Source organism: Rhinolophus ferrumequinum, chromosome 14 (assembly GCF_004115265.2).
Source record: "Rhinolophus ferrumequinum isolate MPI-CBG mRhiFer1 chromosome 14, mRhiFer1_v1.p, whole genome shotgun sequence".
NCBI classification, from domain to species: domain Eukaryota; kingdom Metazoa; phylum Chordata; class Mammalia; order Chiroptera; family Rhinolophidae; genus Rhinolophus; species Rhinolophus ferrumequinum.
The window spans coordinates 40,955,589-40,967,993 of record NC_046297.1 but is presented as its reverse complement, the minus strand read 5'-3'; the positions used below and the strand labels follow the sequence as shown (position 1 = coordinate 40,967,993).

The 12,405-nt window shown below is 32.9% G+C and overlaps 1 protein-coding gene across 11 annotated transcripts in view; it reads right to left on the bottom strand.

Annotated features, from left to right (window-relative positions):
- VPS13B (vacuolar protein sorting 13 homolog B) overlaps window positions 1–12,405 on the bottom strand; it is a 719,992-nt gene that overhangs the window by 604,218 nt on the left and 103,369 nt on the right. Inside the window, exon 17 of one of the 11 annotated variants that reach the window (XM_033126661.1) lies at window positions 8,932–9,575. The exons of the other annotated variants lie outside the window; for them this stretch is intronic. Within the exon in view, the coding sequence (XP_032982552.1) occupies window positions 9,542–9,575 (34 nt within the window). The 3' untranslated portion in view covers window positions 8,932–9,541. Of the gene's footprint in view, window positions 1–8,931; window positions 9,576–12,405 lie in introns of those variants that run through there. 11 annotated transcript variants of the gene reach the window in all.

Here is a 12,405-nt window from a genome sequence, read left to right as displayed (position 1 = left end):
TATATAAGTTGAGAAATAACTCTGTTCATGAATTTTTAAAACATAAATTATATGCAAAATACAAATAAGTATTTCTCAATGAATATAAAAAGTAACAATAAACATGAGATATAATTACTAAGTAATACTACTACATTCTGAAAGTCCAGCCAAAAAAATTAATCTCAGTAACTTATAAATTAAAGAGAATATATCTTCACATGAATGTATACAAGTATTAAAAATTTTATAACAAAATCTTTTAATTAGAGTTTACAGATTTCTGAGGTTTATTCACATAAACATTATAAAATAGGAAAATGGATATTAATAATATAAAGCAAGGGGGTGGCCAGATGGCTGTTTGTTAGAGCGTGAGCTCTGAAAAACAGGGTTGACAGTTGAATTCCCACATGGGCCAGTGAGCTGCGCCCTCCACAACTAGATTGAAGACAATGAGCTGTTGCAGAGCTGCCAGAGGGGCAGCCAGATGGCTCAGTTGGTTACAGCGTGAGCTCTCAACAACAAGGTTGTCAGTTCAATTCCTGCATGGGATGGTGGGCTGCGCCCTGCATCTAAAAGATTGAAAATGGCGACTGGACTTGGAGCTGAGCTGTGCCCTCCACAACTGGATTGAAGGACAACGACTTGGAGCTACTAGAGAAACTCTGTTCCACAATATTCCCCAATCAAATTTATGAAAATTAAAAAAAAAAGAATATAAAGCAAGATTGCAAATATAATGTGTATATATATGTGTGTGTGTGTGTATATATATATATATACATATATATATGTGGGTATATATATATATATACCCACATATATATATGTTTTAAATGCTCTCATATAAGTTAACTTCTATGAATATTGGACATTGTAATACATAAAATAACTGAGAAATCAAATTTTTTAAAAAGCTTACAGTAAGTCAAGAATTGTCAAGTACATTCTACAAAATCATTCAACAAAAAACTAGAGAATGTTTTTTAAAAGCTGGAAAATAAAACAATGATATATGTGATTTATTCAATGAGTTTTCATTTATCTGTAGGAACCTATATTTCAGTTCCTATCACTGCTCCACTAATTAGATAGTTTTCAGTTCAAGCATTAATCATTTAAAAAAAAAACTAAACAGATGAATGTTGATAATTCAAAAATGTTACGCAATCAAAAACGATGTAAACATCTCCTTCAAGACCCAACACAGCTAAAAGGACAATTTTATAATAGATTTTTAAAAGACAATATACATTTCTTCTTAAAGCAATTTTTCTCTCCTTAAAATTCCCCTACATAATAGAATGTGTATTTTCCACTGTAATCAGGGCAGATACGTTGCCTATTTTGTTTATTGGTGCATCTTTAGCCAGGGCCCTGTAGAGTGTTTGGCACACAGTGGGCATTCATCACGTATCTGTGGAATAGAACTGAATGAATGAACAAAGAAAATCTCAAGTGTGCAAAAAGGCAAACAAACTCACTGGAAAAACTCACTGGAGTTTTAAAAAAATAAAACTGAGGAATGCTGTTGACAAAATTAAAGAAAATAAGCACCCTGTATATTCTGGTCATCCTTTCCTGCTTTAGTCATCCCTGTAAGGATATGAAAGAAGACTTAAGCCTGTTAAAAAGTTAGTAAAGTTAATAGAAAAAGTTAGTAGAAGGTAAAAATAGAAAGTATGAGCAAAACGAAGAAAGGTTCTAACAAATGCTTGATTAATAGTGGAAAGATGGTTTCATTAACAAGAGAGGGCAAGTGTACACCAATTCACATACAACACAGAATTCCATAAGATGGAAGACTAAAGGAGGTTATATCACGCACAGAGGCACCGGGACATAGTTCATTGTTTTATGTCTCACATGAGATTATAGCTCAAATAAAAATATCACACCTTAGTAGATAGTACTAATAAGGACCTAACCAGCCATTTGCTTTAAGAAGCGTTTTTTTAAAACTGAGCAAATTTGCCACAAAGTGAGTTACTACAATACAAAAGCAGAAAAGAATATTTCAATAAGTTATCCAAATCAAAAGAGAAAGCTGGTATGAGAACAGTTTGCACTATGAACTTTCCAAATCAAATTTTACCATATGATGCAATGAGAAATTGATCAAGATGGAATATTTTCATTGTGGTCATGCTTAATCACCTCTAATGTATAAGCAGATGAGATAAAGTGTATTTTCTTTTAAGGCAGTGAAATTTGGACTTATCAACCCACCATTAAGGTATCACAAGACAGCACATTCTTATGTGTTCAATCTAAAACTTTATGTGGCAGAAGGAGCATTTTTCTAAGAAAGTTCAACTTTAGATGCAAAATGGATACATACTTTGAGCAAAAGACAAATGAAGACTGCTGTAGTTCTTATTTTCAATTGCCCTAAGCTTCTTTAAAAGATCTATAAATTTTCTAGAACTGTTAGAGCCCTTTGATTAAAATAAGAGCACAATTTCAGAAGTCATTCACACATTTCTATGAGTTTGAATCTTACTTGCAAGAATCATACTTTGATTCACCTATCTTTGACGTAGAAACTTGTACCGGCAATGCATGCCAGCTTCAAGAGAATCTTAGAGAGCTAAAAAGCAAACAATGCTGAATTTTCAGAAACTAACATATGAATCCCAGTCTATCCTGGAATGTCTAACTATGTGAGCATACACAGTGTTCATATCTGCTTGGATTCGTTAAAATACATTCTTTCACTCAGACAGTAAAAAACGATGTTAACATCCATCATTACGGAAACAATCTTGTAATCATAATAAGTGCCTTGGCTGAATTTATTTACCATTTAATCCCTCAAAGAGCTCTATTTCATTATTCTCTTAGATTTCAACTTCAATAACAATGAGCATTAGGCCTACAATAGCATTGTTTAATGAATATTGCTCACAAAAATAAATCTGAATTCCAGTAGTATTACCACTTTTTTAAAAACCCTCCTGCTTTCCAATAATTAATATGCACTACTGTTAATAACAAAAAGGTCATCAAGCCACTATGTATGTTGATTTCAAAACAGGAGATGTCATACAAGTGAACAACAGAAAAATCAAATTAAAAACAGGCAGAGGACCTGAACAGATACTTCTCCCAAGAAGACATACAAATGGCCAACAGGTATATGAAAAAATGCTCAACTTCACTAACTATTAGGGAAATGCAAATCAAAACCACAATAGACACCACCTCACAGCCATTAGAATGGTTATTATCAGCAAATAATAACAAGTGTTGGAGAGGCTTTGGGGAAAAAGGAACCCTCATACACTACTCGTAGAAATGTAAATTGGTACAGCCACTATGGAAAAAGGTATGGAGGTTCCTCAAAAAATTAAGAACAGAATTACCATGCAACCCAGCAATCCTTCTTCTGGGTATCTACCAAAAAAAAAAAATCTGGAAACATTTAAACATAAAGATATATGTACCCCTATGTTCACTGTAGCATTATTCACAGGAGCCAAAATATGGAAATAACCCAAGTGTCCTTCAAAAGATGATTGGGTAAAGAAGATGTGGTCCAGATATACAATGGCATATTACTCAGCCATAAGAAAAGATGAAATACAGTCATTTGCAACAACACAAATGGATCTTGAATTTAGGCCAAGCGAAATAAGTCAGTCAGAGAAAGTCGAGAACCAAATGATTTCACTCATATGTGAATTATAAAACTGAAAGCAAGACAAACAAACAAAACACATAGACACAGACAATAGTTGAATGGTTACCAGAGGGTAAGGGGGGAGGGAGGTGGTAGAAGAGGGAAAAGGGGGTCAAATATATAGTGATGGAAGAAGTGACTCTGGGTGGTGAACACACAATGCAATATATATAGATGATGTATTATAGAAATGTATACTTGAAATCTATATAATTTTACTAAACAACGACAGACACTCCAATAAATTTAATTTAAAAAAAGACATGTGACCTTATTCACAGAGAGATAATATGCAACATACTTTGGAATTGCAGAGAAAAACTACTTTGGCTTAGAAAGTTATGGAGAAAAAGAAGGAGGTAACTTTTCAGCAGTTTATTAAAGAATGCATAGAATTGAAAAATAATTCTGTACTTTTTTATACATTGTTAGGTACTTAGTTTAATGAATTTTTTTTTAATTTATTGGAGTAACAAATGGTTAGTAAAATTGTATTGGTTTTTGGAGTATTATGCAGCCATAAAGAAGAAAGAAATCTTACCATTTGCAACAACATGGATGGATCTAGAGAACATTATGTTAAGTGAAATAAGTCAGACAGAGAAAGATAAGTACCATATGATCTCACTTATTTGCGGATTCTAAAGAAAAGAATAAGTGAATGAACTAATCAGAAACAGTTTGGGAGACAATGAGGAAAAACTGAGGGTTGCTAGATGGGCGGGAGGGGTGGGGGGTGGGGGGTGGGGGGGAGGGTGAGGGGATTGGAGGGCAGTCGGTGACCACAGGATGGCCACGGGGTTTGAAATTAACCTGGGGAACGTAATTTGGTGGTTACCAGAGCGTAAGGGGGTTGGGGGGGGGATGAGGGTGAGGGGGATCAAATGTATGGTGATGGAAGGGGAGCTGACTCTGGGTGGTGAACACACAGTGTGACTTATGGATGATGTGATACAGAATTGCACACCTGAAATCTATGTAATTATACTAACAATTGTCACCCCAATAAATTAAAAATTAAAAAAAAAAAAAAAAGAACAGCTTATCGATTCTTCCAATCATAAATTGTGCATTTGGTGTCTTACATAAGAAATTATCACCAAACCCAAGATCATCTAGGTTTTCTCCTATGTTATCTTCTTTAATTTTTATAGTTTTGCATTTACATTTGGATCTGTAATCCATTTTGAGTTAATTTTTGTGAAGGATGTTAAGTCTGTGCCTAGATTCATTTTTTGCACATGATGTCTCATTGCTCTAGCTCCATTTGTTGAAAAGATTTTTTGCTTCACTGTATTGTCTTTGTTCATTTGTCGAAGATCAGTTGTCTATATTTATTATGTACATGGGCCTATTTTTGGACTCTGTATTCTGTTCTATTGATTGATTGATTGATTGATTGTTCTTTTGCCAATATCACACTTTTTTGATGCCATCATTTGATTATTCTTTAACATGCATTTATTGTACTTTAGCATTTGTCATTTTAATTTGAAGAAATACTTAGCCATCCTGCTGAAAATAGCATATTATTAAAATTAAACCAAAAAGATGGGCAAATCCCGTGTTACCTATGAAATCTCTACATCCTTCATGTGTTTCTTATTGAATTAATTTTTTCTTAATTGATAGAGTCCAATTTTTCTTAATTGATAAAATGAGGGTGAAAACTGGCAAATGACCGTGGGACCCAGACTTAAATCTGTACCTCAGAATGCCTTTATTTTCTTCTTTTTAATCACATGCTCTCTCATACTACAAATGTACAAATATTTTACATCTTTCAATACAAATAAATGACAATGAAAAAAAAAATTGTATTGGTTTTAAGTGTACTAGTCTATAATACATCATCTATATATCACATTGTGTGCACACCACCCAGACTCAAGGAACTTTTCATAACAACCCTATGAGATAAAATGATATTCCCTCTTATAAAACTAAAACTCAGAGAAATTATGTAACTTGTCTAATGTCACACAGTGGCTGAACAAGGATTATCATGGAGGGTTATCTGATTGCAAAGTCCTTGATCCCTTTCTTACCTGAAGGAGTGAAGACATACATAATCTTTTATGAATCATCTTTCAAGGCTCAATGTTACTTCTTGCCGTATATAGTAAAAGTGAATTTCCATGTACTGAGAGGCTAATTATGGTAGCGCAGCTAATAAATCCCCTAGTGTTAGTTAATAGTGTGTATATATATTATTGTGATGCTGATCTCATACAATTGTAGCTTTAGGGTTAGGTATTATCTATGTTTTGATAGCCATCGCACTACGTGTTAGGATTGGGGAAAGAATAAAGTAGAATGCAGTGAGGGTAAAAGATATCCCCTGATCATGAAAACTTACAGTCTTGTCACGGAGGGCATTATCTCATAGGCATTGTCTCAATTCCTGAGTCTATGACAGCTTTGATTTATACTCATCTATCCATGGCTTGAATATTTTATTGAAAGGGAGACAGCTACTTTGTGAGGCAGCCAGATTCATTGCTGGGCAGGTCTCAAGTTCTTTTATAGAATCAAAATTGACTTTGTTTTTTCTCTTTCATAATTATTGCTTACATCTGAACCATTTCCATACTCATAGGAATGTGGGAAAATACGTATTTCTTTATAAGATTGAGGTATTCTTTTAAGCACCCATTCCTTACTTGGCACATTGCCAGATAGCTGGGTTTTTGGCAGATAAAGTGATCCTCTTGCTATCCTGAAATGGAAACTGAAGCAGCCATTTTTCGGCTCTAACAGAATAATACAAGACACAGTGTGATTTATGGATGATGTAATACAGAATTGCACACCTGAAATCTATGTAATTTTACTAACAATTGTCACCCCAATAAATTAAAAATAATAAAAAAAAAACTAATAATAATACAAAAAAAAAAAAGAGTAAATGCTTTCAGCTTCAATGGGAAATAGGCCCTTCAAGTCTAACAAAAATGCCAATAATATTTATTAGCAAACCTAGAGAATAAGTAAAACACCCCACAGGGCTCCAAATGTTTGCTCAACTGCCCTGTCCTTTATAATACACTGCAGTTTGAGGCCTCAAGAACTTAGAGTTGGGTGTTTTTAATGCTCCTGTAGATCTTTTTGTTTCCAAAGCTACGTTTATTTTCATGTCTGCTTACTGATTAACATTCTCCTTAACAAGGATGTGTTAAAAATGGGAAGGTCTAACTCGAATGTTAATTCTCTTATCTCTACTTGAGTGGCAGCAGCCTGATTTTCAGTTTTGGTTCTTCTGGCATCTGGAATGTGCTTTTATGGGCTGTTTTGAACTGAAAAGAAACTCTGACATCATCTATTACAGTCTTCTCATTTCAAAGATGAAAAAGCTGAAGCCCAGAGAGGTCAAAGTATTTACCTAAGAATGTACAGTTAGTTAACAGCAATGCCTCGATTTGACCATCATTGTCTTGATTCAGGGCTCCTTCAACTGTACCAAACTGCTTTAAAAATTACACTTTTTTCAAATTTTATTGTGGTAAAATATACCTAACATAAAATTTACCATTTTAACCATTTTTAAGTATAGAATTCAGTTGCATTAAGTATATTCCCACTGTTGTGCTATCATCACTATTCATCTCCACAAATTTCATATTCTGTATCCATTAAAACAGTAACTCCTCGTTACTCCCTACTTCCAGCTCCTGGTAGCTACTATTTTCTTTCTGTCTCTAGAATTTGACTACTGCGGGTATCTTATGTGAGTGGAATCGCTCATATTTGTCCTTTTGTGTTTGGCTTATTTCACTTAGCATAAAGTTTTCAAGATTCAACCATGTTGTTAGCATGTATCAGAATCCCTCCTTTCTCCCCTCCCTCCCTTTCTTCCTCTGAGCCTTCCTTCCTCCTAAAAGATGTTAATTAGGGAGGGAATGGAAGAAAGAGGGAGGCTCCCCTTCTTATTTCATTTTAAAGGTTGAATAATATTCCCTTAAGTATACGCACGACATTTATTTATCCATTCATCCATCAGTAGACATTTGGGTTGTTTCCACCTTTTAGCTATTGAGAATAATGCTGCTATGAACATGGGCGTACAAATATCTGTTCCAGTCCCTGCTTTCAATTCTTGTGGGTATATACCTAGATGTACAATTGCTGAATCATAAGGTAATTACTTATTTCAGTTTTTGAGACTGTAATTCAGTTTTCCATAAAAGCTGCACCATTTTACATTCCCACCAGCAACGCACAAGGGTTCCAATTTCTCTACATCCTTACTGACAGCTGTTATTTTTCATTTTTTGATAACCATCCTAATGAATATGAAATGGTATCTTACTATGATTTTGATTTGCCCTTCTCTCATGATTACTGATGTTGAGCATTTTTTTAAGTGCTTATTAGCCATTTGTGTATCTCCTTTGGAGAAATATATATTCAAGGCCTTTGCCCATTTTTAAATCAGATTGTTCTGTTGTTGAATTATAGGTGATTCTTATATATTCTGTATATTATTCCTGTATTTATATATATGATTTGCAAGTTTTTTCCTCACATTCGGTGGGACCACCTTGCTTTTCAACATTAAGTCTTTCTATCTTAACCTAACTCCAAAGCCAGGAGCTGAGTCACCTCTTCTTTTTATTTTTTGCTTTTGTTTGAAACGGTTATCCTTTAGATGTGACACAGTGTTTCTTAAAATTCATATAGCTTGAGCAAGTAAAAAGTGGTCAGGTGCATATTTAGAACAGTTCTACCTAATTGTGGGATTAATTCTTTGGGTTGTTTAAAGTTTATCTTCATAGTTTCTGCTCTTCCCATTTACAGGGATGACTAACTTACAAATTGTTTTTCTGTAGAAATATTTTATAAGTTTCTGCATTACAAGGGGATCTATTCCTGCTTAAGTTTCTTTTCATTTTAAATATGTTCTAAAGATTTTAAATATGTTCTAAAGATATATATCTGTTAAACTCTTCAAAAGTTATAGTTCTTGATAGTCTTTAGATTATAGACAAGTTCAAAACTACCAAATAAAATAGAATCAAAATTAAAACAAATGAACAGCTAGTTAAATCAAGTGACCATTCACCTGGTTACTACTTACTTTGACTCAGGACAAGTTTCAGGAGGATATAGAAGTTATTAGAAAAAGTAGAAAGATAGGTGTCTTAGTATATAATTTTATCATGATTTGTAAATACCTCATGGTTCCTATACATCTGGGATCACACACACAGACACATTTGTTTCTTTATTTTATTTTCAAAATTTTTATTAAATTTATTGGGGTGACACTGGTTGGGAAAATTATATAGGTTTCAAGTGTACAATTCAGTAATACATCATCTTTCTTTTACATTGTGTGATCATCACCCAGAATCAGTTCTTCCATCACCACATATTTGACCACCTTTACCCTCTTCTACCACCCCGCTTCGTCCTTACCCTCTAGTAACCACTAAACTGTTGTCTATGAGTTTTTGTTTGTTTGTCTTGTTCGTTTGTTGCTTTCAGTTTTATAATTCACATGTGAGTGAAATCATTTAGTTCACAACTTTTGTGTGATTTATTTTGCTAGGCATGATAATTTCAAGATAAACCCATGTTACTGCAAACGGCAGTATTTCATCTTTTCTAATGGCCAAGTAATAGTCCATAGATAACTGAATAAAGAAGATGTGGTAGATACATACAAGGTCACATTTCTGAACCCTGAATTATAAGAGAAAGTGAACTTGAGACTGTATCATGATTACAGTTGAACAAGCCTGATCAGGAAGAAATGGTGCTAATGAATACTTGATTAACTGGTTTAACTATTTTTAAGTTAAAAAGCTTAGACATCCTTGGGCGGCCAGATGGCTCAGTTGGTTAGCGCACAAGCTCTCAACTACAAGGTTGCGGTTAAATTCCCACACAGGATGGTGGGCTGCGGCCCCTGCAAATAAAGATTGAAAATAGCGACTGGACTTGGAGCTGAACGAAGCCCTCCACAACTAGACTGAAGGACAACAACTTGGAGCTGATGGGCCCTGAGAAATATACTGTTCCCCAATAAAAATTAAAAAACAAAAAACAAAAAAACTTAGACATCCTTATTCATGTCCAAGACTAGACCCAAAGTAACTTTCCACATTCCGCCACTACTATATCCATTCACAGATACAATGGACAACCGTGAATTTGTTCTAACAATATATCCCCTAGAAGCCTCCACACCCCAACCAACCTCTCAACGCCTACATATCTGATTCAACCATTAAAGCCCAACTTCTCTGAAGCTATCACTGTTGTCCAGGGAAATTTTCTATTTTCTTTAAACAGGATATTTTGCTTAAGCCTCAATTTTGTAATTTAAAGACCACTGTTGTCATATGTGTCTAGTGTTCAACAAGATTGTAAGTTTTCACAGTCACTTTACCCTCACTGCATTCTACTTTATTCTTTCCCCAATCCTAACATGTAGCACAATGGCTATCAAAACATAGAAAAATAAAAAAAAATATTCAATGAATGACATCTAATGTGCCCTAATACAACTGAAGCTTCTTAAGGAAAATTGATATCAAAGAAATAAAAAAAATAAATTGACACAAACTTCAGGTACTTATTTTTAAGTTAAAATTGTGGATGAAGAAGATATAAATTGTCAATGTTCATGTAATAGAATACTGTATAGTGATAAAAGCAAACAACCTAAAAACTACATTCCGTAGTATAAATGAATCTCACAAGTATTATTTTGAGTGACAGAAGTAAGTCAAAAAATGATACATGTTGTATAATTATATTTATAGTAAATCCAAGAACAGACAAAACCAATCAATACTATGAGAAATCAGGATAGTGGTTAACCTTGGGAGAAGGGTGAACGAGAGAGGCTTTTGGATGCTAATAATACACAGTTTCTTGATCTTTCTGCTGGTTACCAAGGATCACCTCAGTTATGAAATACCACAATATATGCACTTTCTATAATATATTAATTTTGCGATTAAAATTTTTAAAAGTAGAGTTGAAATACTTATCATTTCTCTGTTCTGAAAAAAATGTTAAGTCCAAGAATGCATCTTAAAAGCCTAAAGCCATTACCCACTTTAGAAATTTTAAATATAATATCTAATCTACAGAGACAAAGGCTTAATTCTTCTAGAGATAACAAGGTTATGATACTTTGCTGCCCTTACACCAACCCTTTACTGCCATTTTTAAAACATCTTCTTTTTTAAAAAAGAGGTAAATTAAGTTAAATTAATTGCTCAAGATTTCTGTCATTAAATGTCATTGGTCAGTGTGTCTTTCCTACGAACCATATCCTACATATTTCAATCTTGTCCAAAGAAGCTTAAAGAACTAAGTGTAACCTGATACAAACGAATAAGGAAAAACTTTTGTTGAAAAGTTTGTATGTTTGGAAATTATGTGATACAGAATGAAAGAAAATATAACCAAATAATTTGAAAAAATTAAATTCTAAGAAATTGGAGTTTAGTAATAGCTTGCTCATTAAGGCTAAAATATATTAATAGGAACAGTTAAATGGGAGAAAAATAACTTATTTTCAATATTACTTTAACCACATATTTTTAAAAATTTATTTGCAAACCTGATTAAAGTAAATGGTAATTAGTCTGAAACTTCATACACAATTAAAGGCTCAATTTAAAAATATTTTTAAACACAAAAAAATAAACTGTTTTGATAATTTACATAAACTCTCGATTTTCAATGCTAACTTAAACATATCAACTAAATTTCTTTTCAATATTCTATAAAATACCCTTGTTTCAAAAGCTGTAGCTTGTTGTAAATATGCTTTTCTCATTATTTAATGAAATATATACACAGCATCATAAATGTGCTTTAAGAAACTCTGGAATGTGCATTTTAAAAATCCAAATGAAACAGCTTGTATAACTTGAGGAAGGGAGAGACCATGAATGCAAACAGAGCTGACATTTAATGACATATCCAGGGTGCCTTACTAAAAAAAAATCCTCACTCACTGCATGAGTTAAATAAATCTTTCAGTTCTCATGTGATTTTGATTTAATTCAAGCACTATATGATATATTTTATCTGGTATTTTATTCATTTCACATAACTAAGATACATCTCAGTTTACTGAGGTTTGTATTTATTACTTTCAATATAGAGTTGCTAAGAATAGATTAATTATAGTTTACTTTCTATTTATTAAGGGAACCCAAACAATTTAAAGAAACTATTTCAAAGTAACATACTTCTGTAAAGTATAGCAAAACTATCAGTGAAATAATGAGAAGTGGTCTTAACTACAAAAAAGCAAGTCATATCCAAATAAATATTAGCATTCTGTGATCTCACACTTTTAGTATTTAATTGCAATATTTTCTTTTAGATGTCAAGAGAAATATTTTAAATCACATTTGCCAATATTTTAGTAAGCCCTATAAGTCCCTAAATTAAGCCTTGCATATGTAAATATTCAATATTTTTCATATGAAGGTTTTAATTCATTTTGGAAATTTGGGCTTTTTATTTTAAAAAGTTAAGCATTTTCTACAGTAAATTGCACTATGTTTTTAATAAAATTTCAGTGTTATGAATGATAAGTACATGATTGAGATAAAAGTATTCACAAATATCTATTAAAGCTGGTATCAACATATTTCTTAATAGGTCAGAATAGAAAACTGACTCAAATGCAATATGCTATGTATGCACAAATATAGTCTGAAAGTGAATCTCTAAACAACACAATGAGTGACAAGAACAAAATTAAACCT